The sequence below is a fragment of the Bombyx mori genome, chromosome 8, assembly GCF_030269925.1.
Source record: "Bombyx mori chromosome 8, ASM3026992v2".
Taxonomy (NCBI): Eukaryota; Metazoa; Arthropoda; class Insecta; order Lepidoptera; family Bombycidae; genus Bombyx; species Bombyx mori.
This window is the reverse complement of record NC_085114.1, coordinates 12,612,422-12,630,239: the sequence shown is the minus strand read 5'-3', so window position 1 is coordinate 12,630,239 and position 17,818 is coordinate 12,612,422. Positions and strand designations below refer to the sequence as shown.

General features: G+C 36.0%; 3 protein-coding genes across 4 annotated transcripts; 1 reads left to right on the top strand and 2 right to left on the bottom strand.

The window, feature by feature from the left end:
* Positions 1 to 583: 583 nt before the first annotated feature.
* LOC101746388 (dynein regulatory complex subunit 2) lies at positions 584 to 16,521 on the top strand. The gene is made up of 10 exons (XM_062669812.1): positions 584 to 668; positions 963 to 1,122; positions 1,672 to 1,785; positions 2,302 to 2,440; positions 3,518 to 3,741; positions 9,737 to 9,934; positions 13,589 to 13,783; positions 14,781 to 14,933; positions 15,303 to 15,535; positions 16,131 to 16,521. Exons 2-10 carry the CDS (start codon positions 988 to 990, stop codon positions 16,270 to 16,272), a joined length of 1,533 nt encoding a protein of 510 aa, XP_062525796.1. The 5' UTR covers positions 584 to 668; positions 963 to 987; the 3' UTR covers positions 16,273 to 16,521.
* On the bottom strand, positions 4,507 to 8,167 carry LOC101745672 (general odorant-binding protein 71). Of its 2 annotated transcripts, XM_038012437.2 has the most exons (5): positions 6,968 to 8,167; positions 6,336 to 6,755; positions 5,725 to 5,955; positions 5,289 to 5,415; positions 4,507 to 4,717 (listed from the first exon to the last, which is right to left on the bottom strand). In XM_038012437.2, exons 1-5 carry the CDS (start codon positions 7,031 to 7,033, stop codon positions 4,614 to 4,616), a joined length of 948 nt encoding a protein of 315 aa, XP_037868365.1. In that variant the 5' UTR covers positions 7,034 to 8,167; the 3' UTR covers positions 4,507 to 4,613. The 2 variants fall into 2 exon arrangements, with proteins under 2 accessions (XP_037868365.1, XP_062525797.1); XM_062669813.1 differs by having other exon boundaries at positions 6,336 to 8,167.
* A 338-nt stretch (positions 16,522 to 16,859) lies between the features above and the next one.
* Rpa3 (replication protein A3) lies at positions 16,860 to 17,453 on the bottom strand. The gene has a single exon (NM_001043475.1). It carries the CDS (start codon positions 17,382 to 17,384, stop codon positions 16,980 to 16,982), a length of 405 nt encoding a protein of 134 aa, NP_001036940.1. The 5' UTR covers positions 17,385 to 17,453; the 3' UTR covers positions 16,860 to 16,979.
* Between the last annotated feature and the right edge of the window lie 365 nt (positions 17,454 to 17,818).

The following is a 17,818-nucleotide window of genomic DNA, read 5'->3' as shown; positions in this document are numbered from 1 at the left end:
AGGATGAGCTCTCCCTCTCTCGTTTCGCTACTGGTGGTAGGACCTCTTGTGAGTCCGCATGGGTAGGTACCACCACCCTGCCTATTTCTGCCGTGAAGCAGTAATGCGTGTCGGTTTGAAGGGTGGGGTTGCCGTTGTAACTATACTGAGACCTTAGAACTTATATCTCAAGGTGGGTGGCGCATTTACGTTGTAGACGTCTATGGGCTCCAGTAACCACTTAACACCAGGTGGACTGTGAGCTCGTTCACCCATCTAAGCAATAAAAAAAAACCTTCTGCAAGATTGTGAGCTCGCACAAGTCGAGCATCGCCCTCCAGGACTCATCACTGCCGAGCATCGTAGCCACGACGCGACAGGTCCGGTCCTATTTGCTAGACGAGAACACGGCGCTGCCCCAGCCATACCTGGCAATGTACTATGCGAAACTATTTACATACTATAATACTTTTAAATAAAATATGTATATGTATAAGTGGGAATCGATCACACGACCTTTGGCCAAGCATTCAGTGGCGCTAAATATTGCGCCATGACATCAGTCAGACTTCCCCACACATACGGTTGCCTCGATACAAAACCATTTGATCGATAGTTCTCTCTGTGAGCACAAATCAAATATTAAAAAACTTGGAAAGGTGTTCTTGTTAATATAAATTGCTTCTGAGGTATTAAGTTTATTACCGCTATATTATAGTACTTTTTGAACTTTAATAATAAATAAAACCGTTTAACAGTAAGCATTAACTAAATGTTTCCGACGCAGTCACAATTTTTCTGCCAACTTTTAAAAACCGTGATGAAAAAAAATGTTTGCTTTCCAAACATCGCTTCAAATCTAAATATTTAGAATGTTGTAAAACTTCTCTGTCGTTTCATTGTAATGTTTATTTTATTTTAAGCATTCATAAATACGCCACACGCAATTATTAAACAAATTTCCTACTCAACTATACCAATAGGCAAGAGCAAAACGAATCTATCAAAATGCCCAAAAAAAGCAAAGTAAATAAATTGGCGAGAATGTCGGACGAGGAACGCGCGAGGTACCTCCAGCACCGAGCGGATTTGGAGGAAGAAACTCGTCGGAGAAAGAGAGAGCTCGTCACCAGATTCATTAAGGTTAGATTGCAGTTTATTTCCTAAGTGCCTAAATAAGCCAAGAAAAACTAAAGTTGCAAACGCTAAGGTGAAATGAGCGCCTACCGCCAAATTACTTTTATACATACTACCTAAGTGATTACTTTAAGCTGTGGGCCCTCATGAAACTACAAATCTTTATCTATGAACATATTTCTGATGAAATCGAGTCGGTAATAAACCTTGAAGATGTGATAAGGAGCTCTTGCTTTTCTACAAACATGTACATTAATCGAGTTATACATTATTTATTCATTTAGAAAAATTTATTTGAATTTTTTATTTTATTTTATTGCTCATATTGGTTGAGCTCACAGCGCACCTGGTGTTAAGTGGTTACTGGAGCCCATAGACATCTACAAAGTAAATGCGCCACCCACCTTGAGACACAAGTTCTAAGGTCTCGGTATAGTTACAACGGCCACCCTTCAAACCGAAACGCATTACTGCTTCAGAGCAGAAATAGGCGGGGTGGTGGTACTTACCCGTGCGGACTCACAAGAGGTCCTACCACCATTTTTGTTGTTTCAGAACAAATTAGACAAAGAAGAGACTTACGCACGGATGAACACCGCGAAGATAAATCAAGAATGGCGTTACATATTGCGTAGAATCAAATGTAAACAGATGGCCTTAGATATACAGGTAACTGAAAATACATATATACCTAATCTATCGTCCATCCAACTAAGCAATAAAGAAGGACTTTTTGGCGGAAACACGAGGAGTGGAAGTTGTGTGATTTGTTTTATTTTGTCTATTTAGTGTTTCTTCCGGTTTAAATGTGTAATAACGGTGGTTTATTAACTGTTTAATATCTGTGAAAGTGCACAAATGTGAGAAAATGAAACAAAGCCGCTGGACGTAGCTTCTCGGGTTCCTCCAAAAAGTCCACTGAAAAAATCTCAATAAATGACCAGCATTTTACTGAGATTATATTTCATCCCATATCATCTCATTTCATTTAATTTCATCCCAGTTGATTAATGTCTCAAATTAATCATCTTTATTCCATTTCGTTTAACTCCATATTATCATTTTTCATAAAAATAATAATATAAATTAAAATAAGACATGACTTAAAGGTCTTAGTTACCAGGTCATAAAATCCCATAAAAAAAAGCAATAAAGAAATCCATAATTCTAAATATCTCATTTTAGGGTATGATGATGAGTTTCAACTTCATGGTCGAGAGAAAGGACCGTCTTTTAAAGGCTCTGGTGAAGAGTCTTGATGACTCCGACGAACAACACCGTCGTGCTTTCCAAGCGCACACGGAGAACGTTAGCTATTTTCTTAGTAAGTATAGCTTATTTCTGAGGCGAAGCAGTTACGCAATCTGCTCTGAAGACCTACCTTCCCCTATACCATCTATCTATGAGACTTAGACCTCATGTCTCAAAGTGAGCGGCGGTGTATACTAGCAGGGCGCAATTGTAAAACCACCACTCTGGTTGTTTGCTGTTGGAAAGAACTCATCTTCATACTAGACTGCATCTCTGCATGTGTCTAATCTCATAATACCAATCGTCTTATTTTTATTGCTTAAATGGGTGGACGAGCTCACAGCCCACCTGGTGTTAAATGGTTACTGGAGCCCATAGACATCTACAACATAAATGCGCCACCCACCTTGAGATATAAGTTCTAAGGTCTCGGTATAGTTATAACGGCTGCCCCGCCCTTCAAACCGAAACGCATTACTGCTTCACGGCAGAAATAGGCGGGGTGGTGGTACCTACCCGCGCGAACTCACAAAAGGTCCTACCATCAGTAATCGTCTCGGGTACACATGCTGAGTTTCTCGCCGGATGTCCTTAGTGGGTAACGATTCCGATCCGGTGGTATATTCAGCGAAGCATTGCTCTCGTTAGGGCAAATGTTAGAGAATCCTTCCAGGTTCGATCCCGTGAGCTCGCCATCAGACACGGCGAATAATAGCCTGTAGAAGGTACTGGTGTATAAGTAGTCAAAAAAAACCTAGTGCCGTAGTTTCTATATATCCCTGAGTCGGCTTTCACGAGACCTACGGAAGGTATGAGGCGATGCTGTTCTTCTTCAAACGATGCTAGCGGAGAGTACTCAATGGTAGGCAGCGATTTGGCTGTGCCCCTGGCATTGCCGACGTACATAAGTGACGGTAACCACTTACCATCAGCTTGGCCGTGTGCTCGTCTGCCTAAATAGGCAATAAAAATTTTAAAATAAAAAAACAAGCAAGGCAAGCATTAGGTGCCAACGAACACTTAACCTTATGTTTGTTTTGAGACCAGTCTTCAGTTTTATTTACCATTCTGACCATACATATGGAAAAATGCTATGTACATATTTAATTTTAATTATTTACTTTCTTAACTATTTTACTATTATTTCAAGGCATAGGAACTCAACGACTAGACAAATTGCAATCGGAATATGAGCATCAGAAGAATGATCTACTTGAAAATTGGGAAAGAGACGAATTTGACATCACCGACAACCAAGACAGGGCTGAGTACAAGCTGCTTCTCATAAATTATATCCAAGAGAGCAATTTTAATGCCTTTAAAAAACAGAAAGAAATCGAGAGGGCTACGGCGAAGAATGATGCAAGATTAGAGGTAGGTATACTTTTTTTTTAAATGAAACATCTATAGCAGCACGTAAAATGGATTGCTGTCGTGGCAATGCATGCCGTGCCGAGGCGTCGTCGCCATGCGCAATTTTTTTTTTCCCTACCTAAGCTGATGGTCTAGAGAGACCATTTCAACGTCGCCGGGCTAGTAGGTGAGCTCACGGGGTTCAAACCTGACGATGTTGCTAGCACGAAACCTAGCAAGAGCCGTGCTTCGCAGAATCTACCACCGGATTGGACCCACTGAGAAGATCCGGCGAGAAACTCAGTGGGCTATATCTGTGGGTTAATTTACTCGCCGAGTCCTTCGTCGCAAGCGACGGGTTCGACGAGAACGATGACCGGTGCTTGGGGTACCTAAAAGCACCGTTAGTGGATCGGGAGGATCTGAGATGACTTGTACCATGCGCAAGCGACTGTTTCTTAATATTAATACCTACCTATTTTATTTTTCATTATACTTCGTGAATTTGTTTGTCGTAAACTACACATGTACACTGAGTTTTTCGCCGGATCTTCTCAGTGGGTCGCGTTTTCGATCCTGTTGTAGATTCTGCGAAGCACTGCTATTGCTAGGGCTAGATCTAGCAACGTCGTCAGGTTAGAGCCCCGTGAGCTTACCTACTCGCTCGGTGTCGCTGGCGTAACCCTGTAAGGTAAGCTTAGGTAGGAAAAAAAACCTAAAAAGCCTCTTTAGTAACCCCATTACTTTATAATAATACTATTAGGAAACACGAAGAAAAGCCACGCATCATGTATCATTTTAATTTTTACGAAATTCACAAAAAGCTTTTTTTCATCATTTTTTTCATCAAAAAATATAATTTTAAAGAAACCATTCTTGTAAAAACTATTCCATCAAAGTTGCAAATCGTCTTTCCAATCGTCACAATTTGCTCTTCCCTTCTCAGACAAGCACATCAGCAGATTCCTTGAGAAGTCACATTTGTCGTCGGTGTTTTCTGAAACATTATCAAATCTAATAAATTTACTTTTTATCAATGCTCGTAGTGTACGCAAGTGTACACAAAAGGTAACTAATTTAATGACGGCCTTGTAGAGTTGATCCTTGTCCTGATAGATTCACCTAGCTCGCGGTGCTGTTGGGAGCCTCTAGTTCTAACACTAGCAAAAGCCATGTGCTCGCCCATGCTTCGCTGTGAAGCTGAAAAGCTTTCCTAACACCAGCAATAGGAATTTAGGCCAAAAATTGTAAGCTTTCGCTGGGATCGTAGGAAAATTACTGTTTGAATATTTTGTGTAATCTACTTTTGGATTGATGGCCACAAATGGCGTATTCCCGTTTTGTATTTTTTTTCTACCTAATCGTTGGTAGCTAAGGGGCTACTCACACTACGCGCAGATGGGACACGAAACTTTGCGTTAGAGAATTAATTACTAACTAAAGTGCCATCCTTAAGAGTTCAATTATCAAATCCAAAACATCCAAAATAGAAGTGCCAAACAAATTTTATTTCGGTTCGTTATCGAAATAAGACAACATTACTATTGTTTAAAATATAGCTTCCTTACCGTTATCCAAAATTTGAAAACATTCTTCGACGGACTCTTGCAAAAAATCTCTTAAATCCTCATTTTTTACCTCTTTAGTTAATGCATGATTCACCAAATATCTATCCGGCATTCCGTCTTCTCCGTTCTGAAAATACAAATTTTATCCAAACTATCATGTCCTTGTTTCTTAATGCTTAGCAAAAACTATATAATGGTATTTGTGATTAGGCCGTCTTCAATGGATACTCGAAAACAGTCCTGAGCGGTAAATCGGTTCATAACTTATCTCAAATGAATTATCAGTCTATCACACTGAATCACCTCATTACTTAGTGAAAACTTCTTTAAATTGTATCACAAGAAAGCCGATCAGATTATTAAAAAGGTAGTTATGTCGCCCAAGATAAAGAAAAAAATGTAGCTGGGTTGTTCGTATGAGATATACATTGTTTACCATTTTCAAGTTCTCTAAGAAACAGTGCATTGCACATTCCTTGCTGCCCATTTCATCGTTCGTTTTATTTTCATTAGAATCCTTTTCGTCATTGAAAGAATCGTCATCGTCAGATTTCTGACTGATGGGATTAAATTGGCTCCGATGTCCTGAGTTCTCAATGCGTCTTTCACGTTTGTACCTCCTCGGGGGTGTCGTAGAAGATTGATAGGAACCGTACGCTGACATTTCCTACAAACATAAAATTAACCTATGTGTTTTCTTTCTTATCTTTATGAAATATATATAAAATAAAAATAGATATAAATATTTTAGGTATAATAAAGGTATTTAATGGACCAGTTCAACTAATTTACGAGTATTATTCGCAATTCACAGTACCTAACTACCTGAGCCACGCCTTGAGGGACTATTCTGGTTTCGCCGGACTGATAGGCGAGCTTTTGGGGGGCTCAGAAACGCTACGTAAAGCCACAAATAATGAAAGTTAGGAAAATGTGTACCACATTAGAAATTTGACAATTTTTTTCATTCTTTTTAATTTAACAGCTACCGTATTTACGTACCAAGATTTTCGTAATTCGTCTAGTTAAAGGACAATGTTAACTTACCCCAAATTTGTCTCCCATAAAATCATTACGAGCATTGAAATGATCTCCACTGCCTCTCTCAGGACGTTCGCCCATCATATCGTACCGATCACCCATTTTACCACTCATTCGTTCATTACCACTCATTCCATCGTTGCCTCTCATTCTATCATTACTGCTCATTCTGTTTTCATTGTAACCCATTCTACCATCATTATTATTAATCTCGTCATTTCTGTTTCTCCTTCTATCGTCGTTACCAGACCGATCTCTTTCTTGGTCACGTCTTTGGTTATGATTGTTTCTCTGTGGCTTATTCCAAGCTTGGCTATTGCTTCGAGAACTGTTAGATGTCTTATCCTCTTGAATCTTCAAACACTTTGTATAAATTTTCTTAAGTTCAGATTCTTTCGGACCACCATCTGTGCGGCAATTCAGTGTCTGCGAATTTATCATTATATTATTCGCTAATACTAGTAAGTGATTCTTCTGCGTTATGGCTAGTTCATCTTTAAACTGTATTTCAGGAGTCTTAAGCGGTGGGGGCAGCTGCTTGGCTGTGTCTATAGCTTTGCTGATACGAACAAATCCCTTATGATCAACCTTGAACAAGACTGCCATTGGCAATGAAAAAATCTAAAGAAACTACTCACGTAACACTCCAGAGCCAGTAGGCAGAGGAACACAAAGTAATAATAAGAGTATCTAGCGAAACACATGATGTTTTTGCTGTAGCCTCCTCAATGAGAGCTGTTATGACGTAGTTCCAGAATATATAATAGTGGCCATGCTTCAATAACGGCTTCACAAAGGGCTAAAAATTTGACATGTCACCCAAACAATACGAGCATGCGTGTTGTATTGTCGCTCTACCACGACAAAAGGGTGCGACTTATTTAAATTTTCACACTTTACATTATTTTTTTATTCTGTGATCACTCTTTATTGAAAATGTTGCAACTTGTTGGAAGTCATTTTCTTGATAAACCCTGATGGATTAACCCTGATGGACCTGCACAATTTTACAACTCAAACAAGAATATAAAAAAAAACGATTAGAAGAACATTGGCTTTCATTCAACGGGCATGCAATCAGATAACCTAAAACTCTTATTTTATATTTTACTGTTCAGAAGCAGCGTAATATTTTTCCCCGGTCACCGTCCTTGTCGAACCCGTCGCTTGCGACGGAGGGCTCGACGAGTGAATTAACCCATAGACACAGACCACTGACTTTCTCGCCGAATCTTCTCAGTGGGTCGCATTTCCGATCCAGTGGTAGATTCTGCGAAGCACCGCTCTTGCTAGGGCCAGTGTTAGCAACACTCCCGGTTTAAGCCCCGAGAGCTCACCTACGCGTCAAGGAGAAGCTGAAATAGCCTCTCAAGGTAATCAGCATATGTAGGTTAAAAAAAAGCGTAATACTTTTCAAGTCCATTTATAAATAAAGTATTGTTTTCTCGTAGTTGTTGTTTATTGTTTGTTTGTAGCAATTTACATAATAGCAGTCCGGCTTTCTTCCAATAGTCAATGACGAAACAAAAGAAAGAATGTGATGTAATTTTCAATATAAAATTTATGAAAATCGTAAGGAGCCGTTGATGAAGATCGAATTTCGATCATTTTATGAACTTTAGTAGGTATGTACTTTGGAATGTGCACACATGGGTGAACGAAAATTACGTCTATCTTCTAATATCACTTTATTTCTTAAAACTTAAAATTGCTCATCAAGTGCATCAGTTTCTCGGTAATTGAATGAACTGTTCACGGAGCTGTTTACTCCAATTTTACTGAATCGTAAAACTGTAACGAAGCAAGGCATATCACATAGTACACGTTATGCCTGTCACGCTAATGGCTGCCTTTGATCCATACTTTGATCTAATTGAAATGCGGTTGTCAAATTTAACCAATGCGAAATACATAAAATTGATGACTGTTGTTTTATAACACATTAGAGGCGTTCCAACGTTAAGTTCCCTAACAAGTATTAATAGAGTCTAGAAAACCATGAAATCTTTTATCATTATTTAATTAATCATTATGTAATATGTACAATAATTAATACATTAAATATTACTTAACTCTACAAAAGGAAGATAATAAATTTACAAAATATAATTGAGTTTTGTAAATATTAAATTCAGTATGAGATCGATTTTTTTAATGTTACAATTAAATTGTGATTATATTTTAAAGCACCTAATTGTAAATTGGGTAAAAGTTTCAGCGTTATCTATCAATTTATTATTTGGAAGAATAAAATTTCTTACAACCCTGTACAATTGTAACATTCTATACTTAATTACAGGAAGGGCTGTCACAGCATATTGCAATTTTTCACCTCTGATAAACTTGTTACAGAGATTTGATGGGCATTTCCTGTGTATACATACGTATTGTTACAACCTAAAAATAAATTTATAGGATACGTACCTGAATGGCAAAACTGATTTCGTAAATTAATATTTGACCAAATTAATGATTTAATTTGGTTTTATTTTGGCATTCCCGCCGAACTTTGTAGGTTTTCAGAAAATAAATATATTATTTTGCTTTTTTCAATTTTCGGATTGTTTATGAACACATAAATAATGTATAAATGTTAGCTTAATCTTTTCTGATTTGGATATGAACTACTGTTTAAATATTACTATATTAAGTAGGTACCTACTAAGGACAAAGGTAATATTCAAATCGGCTGAGTTTGTTTCACAGATTCTTTCGAAAAATTTGGTTGTTCTCTTAAAATCAACAGCAACTTATTTTCCCTTTTAATACGCATTTTAAATTAGATCCAAGATAAAATAAATGAGATTGAATTTAACAGGTTTACGATTATTTTTTTACTGCCCTTATAGACAGATGAATTTAAGCCCCACCTGATGGTAAGCAGTCACCGTCGCTAATGTACGTTAGCAATGGCAAGGGCACAGCCAAGACGCTGCCTACTGAGTATACATTCGTCCCTGAATCCTGATCACGCAGGAGCCAGTCACCGTCGACACCCTAGACATGCCCTTACGGATCCATCAGATCCAATAACCGTTGCATTAAACACCATTAGCTCTAACACTAGGAGCAGGCTCATGTACTCCGGTTACTGTACTCGTCGAACTTCAACAAAGAGGTCGACGTGCAACCTAACCTATACATCAGCGCGCTGAGTTTCTCGTCGAATCTTCACAGCGGGTCGCAATTCCAATCCGGTAGTAGATTCATTCGCGAAGCAGCTGCTTTTGAGTTGTTAGGTCTCCTTTGGAGGCGCTCCGGCAGCTGTAAGCAAATCCCACCCCTCCTGGCTGAGCCTTTGCTCGCCCACCTGTCGTGGTGAATCTGGAAAGGCCTCCGGGACACCAGTAATCCCTCAAACATCAAAAAAGTATACATTCACCTTTCATAATCAATTTTCTTTTCAGCATGAGGATGAGATGCGTACTCTTTGCAAACCTAAAAAGCTGGAAATTGAAACATACTGGTCTAAGCTACGGGAAGTTTACACTTCATATTTGGAACAACACAATCCGATAATGGCCTATTATCAGGCTTTGAGGGAAAAAGATGAATTTTACCAAAGGGACATAGCACGAAACGATCTTCGTATACGCCGTGAAACCGTATTAAAATCTGTTTTTATACGCTTTATATTAGCTTCACTTGTATGTATGTTTGTACGTTTGTAACTGACTCCTTTAGACGCGATTTTGACCCACTTTAAACGGCCCACTTTTAGTTTAAAAAAACTAAAAATGGTGGATGCATGGTGTTATTAATTATAAATATTTTTCTGACAGATATGAGTAGAAGAATTATTATTTCAATAATATCTTAAAAAGCACGCCACGCTTTTTTTACAATAAAAATTTTTTTTTACACTCTTTTCAATTTAAATTTATTAAAATTTATTTTCTATTTTTTAGTTGAATTTTAAATAAAGCGTATTTTTTTGTTTTTTTAAATAATTTTTTTTTTCTTCTAATATCTGACATTTTTTTTCATATAGACTGCATAAATCTATACTAATATGACAAGCCGAAGAGTTTGTTTGTTTGTTTGAGCGCGCTAATATCAGTAACTACTGGTCCGATTTGAAAAATTATTTCAGTATTAGATAGCCTATTTATTGAGGAAGGCTATAGGCTATATAACATACAGACCAATACAAGTGAAGCACCAATAAAGAATGTTTAAATATAGGGATTTAAATAGCTCCTGAACATTCTATAATTCACTTCATAATATTTTCACTTTCTACGTAAATAAAGTGGGGGGTAAAAGGGGATGGCCCATTTTAGGCCCAAAGCGGACAATAGATTATAGAAAAAATACTTAGTGCATTAATTTTGTCATAAATAAATATGCATTTACTTTCTTGCAAATAAGCGCCACTATAGTTTACAATAAGTAGTTTAAAAAAAGTAACTCTATTGAAAAAACAAGGATTTTTATTTTTGCGGGAAAAATATTGCCAGCTTCAAATCCTTTTACGTATGAAGTAAATATTTTGAGTATATAAATAAAACATATAAATAAATCATTTTAAGTATTATCATTCATCAAACGATTTTAATGGATTTTATGCACATAAAATAACATCGAAGACATACCCATTGGACTTTAACTTGTAACTATACTTGAGACCTTAGAACTTATATCTCAAGGTGGGTGGCGCATTTACGTTGTAGATGTATGTGGGCTCGAGTAACCACTTAGCAACACCAGGGTGGCTGTGAGCTCGCCCACCCATCTAAGCAATAAAAAAAACTTTACTAGTATTGTTATTTAAATATGTACAACTAAAACAAAAACATAAAAAATAATGTATACTCGTAAAAAAAAGATTAAGATATAAATCAATTATCGGTTATTTAAAAAAATAATCGATATATGAATTTCATGTAATTATTTTTCTTTATACTGACAACACTGAATTTAATCTGACTGACTGTTGAGCATTTGTTGACGTAGTGGGGGTAAGTTTGCGCATGGTACACTCACGTGCAAAAACATTACTTACTCTGCGTCATAATGCAATTAAATTATTAAAATCAACATATGTATTTATTTATATATTTATTAGAACATCAACAAAACATATAGGTTAATAATTGTAATAATTTAATCTTGGGGTAAAATAGATATTCCTTCTATTAAGTCAAAACTAGAGCTGTTGCCAGGTCTTGGTTCAGTTAAAGCGAAGCTGGTATTTGTAATTTTTTTTTCGTTATCATAATCTTGACCATCATCATCATCACTGTTTTCATCACCCGAGTCGCTATCATCGTGATGAGTCGACATAGGGCTCATCGGCGTAGTTTACAACTCGGTCGATTCGGTCTTCTTTTTTGTCTATAATTAATTATTTTTTGAAGATATTCGATTCGTAGTAATCGAATGTTACTTTTTTCATTTACCAGCTTCCGATTATTTTCTGTTCTTTTTTTCCATCTGAAGCCTAGCTCTTTCATAATTCGTCGTAAGCTTCGTTCCGAGCCATTAAAATTTATATCTTCTTTAAATTCTTCGAAGCCTTTCTACGGTACGGAGTTTCGCTGCTTGTTATGTAGTTATTATGATTACATCTTTTTATTACAGATTGAACGAAACTATCCATTCCGGTAACTTTCTTCTTCCCTGATCTTTTCTTACCCGGAGTCCGAATCACGGCATAGTGTATGTTTTATAAAAAATCAACAAACACTCAACAAATAGCAATGGCAACAAAGTCCACAAGCAATTATAACAAATAACTTAACGATTAATAACGATAGACTTTCCACTGTACGCAAGCGTACTTTTGGGAGCAAGCGGAATGAGGGCGCGGTGCGGGACGCAAGGTTCGACTGATCTACCAATAACGCGCTCGATACGATTTCCCCTGCCGTCGCGCCTCACCCTCACCACCAAAGTGACCTAAAATTCGGTTCTGCGCAGTCAAGGTCATTTGCTCAAGAAGTTTGCCGATTACTATACTTCGCTTGCTGCTTGTGGTGTTGTGCTCGCGTACAAAATGGATGTGTTTTGATTTTTCTTCGATTTATTTTACTTTTATCAATAACGTTTCATACTACGACTAAAAAACATTGTGTGAATTGTGGTTTTACCCTGACCGAGATTTAAAACCGTGTATATGCTCTCCTTTGCTATTTTTTGATGATACTAATTGTGTATGAAGATGAAGAAAATATAGATATTTAAAGAATTAAGTGTGTTTTATACCCTATTGGATAAAAATACATTAGGAACATCTTACACATTAAGAAAAGAAAAGTTCTTGACGTATCTCACAATCCGACACTTATTTATATAGAAAATTAACCTCAAAACGAGTTTTTATTTTTATTATATTTTTTATAATAGTGGCGTCAATTTCAATATATTTTTTAGATATCCAATACATTTACGAATTTGAATCAGTACATTTTTATAGTAATATTTGATGTCCATCTTGGGCCTAGCACACTATGGAGAGTGGGCAATCCCCTTTAGCGTTATGCCAAAGTAACTATTCCACGCGGACGGAGTCGCGGGCAAAAGCTAGTCTATAAAATATGTTTATATTATGTTCCTTGCACTGCATGCAATGTAATACCAATGTAAGGTCAATTGGCGCACGTTTCCACCGCTTCTTTGCTTTAGATAGCGGGCTTATTAATTAGTTACTTGCTAAAACCTATTGAGTTATGTGAAGACAGCGTTTGTAGGTAGCGGCTATGCCCCTGGCATTGCTGAAGTCCATGGGCGACGGTAACCACTCACCATCAGGTGGGCCGTATGCTCGTCTGCCTACAAGAGCAATAAAAAAAATTGTGTGCAATTCACACGTGGTAGAAGTGAAACCTTCCAAAATTAAAATACAATTATCCTAAACGTCTTAAGTATATGTAAAATTTTGTCAATAGTAAATAATTGTAAGGTAGCGCCCTCTGTGAATTGATATTTTAATTTCACGTATAATCCTAAATTAAAATTCACTACAAGAGCTTTCATACACACGTTAGTATTAAAAAATCCCACAGATGGCGCTGTATTAAATAGTATGTATATTTCTGTCTCATTCTTTGCTGGCTTCATCCTACACATTTTTGTATTTGTGTCTCTTACCTGTCATTTTTTCCGTTGCATCCGGTTTGAAATCACGATTCTAAAGAAGTTTTCACTTCAAAAAAGACAGCCAAAATGGGTTGTCTATAATGAAATAGGCAAAGACAAAGCTGATAACTGCCATTTAGCCTACGCCTTTTTTTTTTGTTTATACTCATACATTTTAGGAGAATCTCGTCATGTTGCAAAGTGCATGGTTAAAAACAACAGGCACGATGAAAAACAAATTAATTCGAATGTGGAACAAGAAAGAAGAATTAGCGAAAAAGTATTGGCAAATGAAGAGAGATAACAAATCGGAACTAACTAAGGATGACCAGAAGTTAACCGTGATGGTTAACTCTAGCCAGGATGCCATTAAGGTATATTTTGGTTACGGAAACGGTTAGAAAATTGTTGCCATAAACCTTTGCTATTAAATATCATGGTAAAACAGAAAAAGTAACAGATGCAACCTTATTTTATTTTTCGACGATTTGTTTATAAATATGTAATTGGTAATAATTATAAATTGACTAGCCGTACTCGCCCGCTTTGCTGGGCATTTAAAATTAACATTATTATTTATTGTCATTATTATTAGCGAGTCCAACACTCATATAAATATTAGCCTATCCATTAAGTACGTGTATTTTCTACATGGATACCAAGTTTTAAATCAATCGGATGCATGGTCCAGTAGTTATAACGGAACATCCGTAAAAACCACTGCAGATTTTTAAATTAGTATAGATGGACACACTGTACACAAGATTGAAATGCTTAAAATATTCTTGGATAGTTAAAAACTTTAGTTCTGACGTGGATCGTCGCTTGGTGCGTTGGTTTTTTCTGGGATGGAGATATTCTGAATGATTCGAACGAAGGTAGTGTGTAGGTATGTTACCCATAAACCGATCTAATAGATTAAGTGCGCTGTAGCATGATGCGGGTGACAGTTTCGGTAACATTTCGTTTCACTCTTGAAAGTTGCCGCGATTTACAAATTATAGATGTAAATGACAAAAACGGCATTTAAAAAAGTTAAGTAAAGTATACCACTACCTTTTTTTTTCGGGCCGTGGACGATCCTCCTACGAGGTCCACGCGCCTAGGGTGTGGCGGGGTATGTGGGACTTGACGATCTGCAGGTGTTGGGAGCAGACCGCGGGCCCCTCAAATATATTAAGATTAAGTGTATAATCTATGGCGGGCCCTACCGCACTAAACGACTCCCCTACACTCTATTTCAATTTTCAACTCATTAGTGCAAGTAATACCTCATGAAAATAATAATTAATTATTCTCATACGAGTTGAGGTAGGTACTATTTAATAGTTCATAAACCATAATTATATTCGATCGAATGTAAACTTTCAGCGGCTGGAAGAAGTGAAACAAAAAATAAATAAAGTAATTCAGTTGGCTGATATTTGCCGTAAATACGAAAACGTCGGCGATAACATTGTTTTTTATGACTCCGAGAATGATGTGGATTCGCTTGACTATGAACATTTGAATAGAGCAATGATTGTAAGTATCAGTAAGGCTCAAAGGGGGTTTCCATAAAAGAAATTTTTTTTGGTTTCACCTCTATGTCTATGTATCCTGTTTTTAAAATTTAGATATTTACTGGTATTTTTAAAACTTATTTATCACGTAGAATACACCACTCAACAGACATTTTTCATTTTAAATCGCCCGATGTAAAAGCAAATAACTTCATTCGTCACTATTACGGAGTTTTCTTTTTTTGAATTTATATAATAAGGACTTAAAGGACTTATATAAGGACTAAAATAGGTACGAATAAAATTTGTTTCGTTTAAATTTACTCTGAAAAGTTCACAGAATTACTAGTCGATATAAACATTTTAATTACAGTATATTGAAAATTTATAGGACGAATGCAAAGAATACGATAAAATGGATAAGTTTTTGCTGAAATTAAACAGAGCAAAGGTACAGACAATGTGCTTGAAAACTGAGAAAGGAAAGTTATCGAAAGAGAACATCCAACTTAAACATTACATTAAGAAGTATCTCACTGAATTGGCACTTAGAGAAAAAGATAGACCACACAGTGTCAAGATAGCCTCTGGTGTTCAGAAGCTGGATGCGAATGGAAAGACACTGTAAGTACACATCTAGATGTGGTTGAAAATATATTACAATTTTCGTCCAATTTTAAATTACTTCAATTTTATTTATTCATCTCCTTTAACTGTGACACTGATCTAGAATTGACTCATTCTATCTCTTCCCATTGATGTCATAACAAGTGATTAAAATATTCGCCCCAGACTGCACAGCAGCCTTCTTTAAGTATGATACCAGTATACTGCTATCGTATTTGGAAATAGTTTGACGTATTATAACACCCACAGGTAGATTCCACCATCCTATATCAGCCATTAAGCATTCCAGTTTGTAGGGTTGTCTACACAATTTTTACAATGCCATAAATTGTGCTGTTGTTTTGTCATATGCTAAAAATACTTCTAATCAACTTTGATCTGTGATCCTAAACACCAAAATACTATAACTTAAAAAATATGTGGGTTACATCCATTTGAAGTAATAACTTGTGCTCCATTTATCACAATTATTAATTAATGGTACTATACTCTGCGAATGCCTACCACTTTCTCCTCAAAGTGCACATGAATTTTTATGTAATGTAAACCAATGAGTCTTCAATCTTGTTTCAAATCCAAATTCGATCAACAGTAACCGTCCAGTAACCTGTATAGAAGGTGCTCTGTGTAATGCTGTGATGCATGAAAAAAGAATGAAAACTTATGTGAAGAAAAATAAGGAAGCCAACATCCAAGCATACCCAAGAATTCAATGTTGGATGCAGCCATCTTAGTTTAAATGTTTTGGAAGCAACATGTAACTATTGCCCCATCACTTTTGATTGTTTGCAGTTAAGTAAAAAAAAAGATAAAAAGTAATATGAGGATTGTTTGTTACTATTTAAGTCAAAAGTTTGTGAAATATGTCCTTCAGTTTCTATGTCCATTCTTCTTGTTTCTTCTGAACTAAGTAGAACTAAATAAAAAACTGGAAGGGAACATTTTATATGAATTAATTTCAATAAAATAAATGTCTACCTTTATTTTATTAGTTTTCTTTTTTTACAACTCATTCAGTAAAAAACCCTATTTAATAAATGGTGGTATTATCTTTGGTGGAATAAATTCATTAAACCAGGGTAAGGTAAGGTGACCAATGCTTATAGACATTAACAATCTTGTGGGTTTCACTAAAACTTACTGCTATAGACTGCTCGGAAAATTCATATCTATGTCATTAAGCTATCTTGTAATGCACTTAAGTCAAATAATTTAAAAAGCTTATTCAAATTAGAATTTTTCGGTCTGTATTAATATAGTTGCGAATTGTTTTAACCACAAATTTGGAACTTTTGTACTTATCAAAGTAAGAACGAAGATATTTTAACTGAAAACTTAATTTATTTTTCAAATTGTTATCAGACACAGTACAAATGAAAATTTACAAATATATGTAGGGTTCATTTTTAATAGTTATACATCACAGTTTAAAATGAAAATCTCAGTACTCTAATTCAGTATGGCTATTCTCTCCAAGATTCCAAGGATCATCTAAGGCCGCTAATAACTTGGCCAAAGCTTTGTGACCATCAATATCAATGTTTGCTGTAATGTTGTCCGGCAGAGAAACATAATCTTCGCACAGTACAGTTTTACCTTGTGATACGCCGATTATTTCATACCATCCTTCTAGTGGCTCATCTAAAGGTTTCCTCAAACGTATCAATACTTCTTGATCGTCTACGGTTTTCACATAAAATCCTTCACTAGCTGAAACTCTAGTAACTTTTCCCCAAAGTGTTACTTTAGCGCCATTTTTTGAAGCAAGATTACCGGCCGTAACGTATGGAATGAATTCGTCGTTATTGGGAAATTGGTTGTCTTCAAATTCGTCGTGATCACCCATTTTTTAATTAGCACTTTACTGTTGTAAATTGTAGTAAATTTCACACATTAAGTGTTTAGTCTATGTTTCACACATTAGTACGAAAATATTTTTTGTAAGTTTTAGTAGTAGTTTTATTTTTCCAAATGGAAAGGCAAAGGTGTCGTACCATACAGCCTAATCTTTTATATATATTTTTTTATTTTATGAAATATGATACTATGAAATGAAATGAAGTTGATTAATAATATGAAACATGACATGATACGAATTGAAATGAGATGAGTTGATATAAAATGGGATACTTTTATGCAAAATTATAATATGAAGTGAAATGAAATGAATATGATTAATTAGAGACATCAATCAACTGGGATGAAATTAAATGAAATTAGATGAGATAATATGGGATGAAATATAATCTCAGTAAAATGGTGGTCATTTACTGAGATTTT

Coding starts and splice junctions, on each gene's coding strand:
- LOC101746388 (XM_062669812.1), top strand. CDS start 988: ATGCCCAAAAAAAGCAAAGTAAATAAATTGGCGAGAATGTCGGACGAG. Junction 1,123..1,671: donor TCGTCACCAGATTCATTAAG/GTTAGATTGCAG, acceptor TTGTTGTTTCAG/AACAAATTAGACAAAGAAGA. Junction 13,784..14,780: donor CTAGCCAGGATGCCATTAAG/GTATATTTTGGT, acceptor GTAAACTTTCAG/CGGCTGGAAGAAGTGAAACA.
- LOC101745672 (XM_062669813.1), bottom strand. CDS start 6,935: ATGGCAGTCTTGTTCAAGGTTGATCATAAGGGATTTGTTCGTATCAGC. Junction 5,956..6,335: donor TTATGGGAGACAAATTTGGG/GTAAGTTAACAT, acceptor TTATGTTTGTAG/GAAATGTCAGCGTACGGTTC. Junction 5,416..5,724: donor TCTTAGAGAACTTGAAAATG/GTAAACAATGTA, acceptor TTGTATTTTCAG/AACGGAGAAGACGGAATGCC.
- Rpa3 (NM_001043475.1), bottom strand. CDS start 17,384: ATGGGTGATCACGACGAATTTGAAGACAACCAATTTCCCAATAACGAC.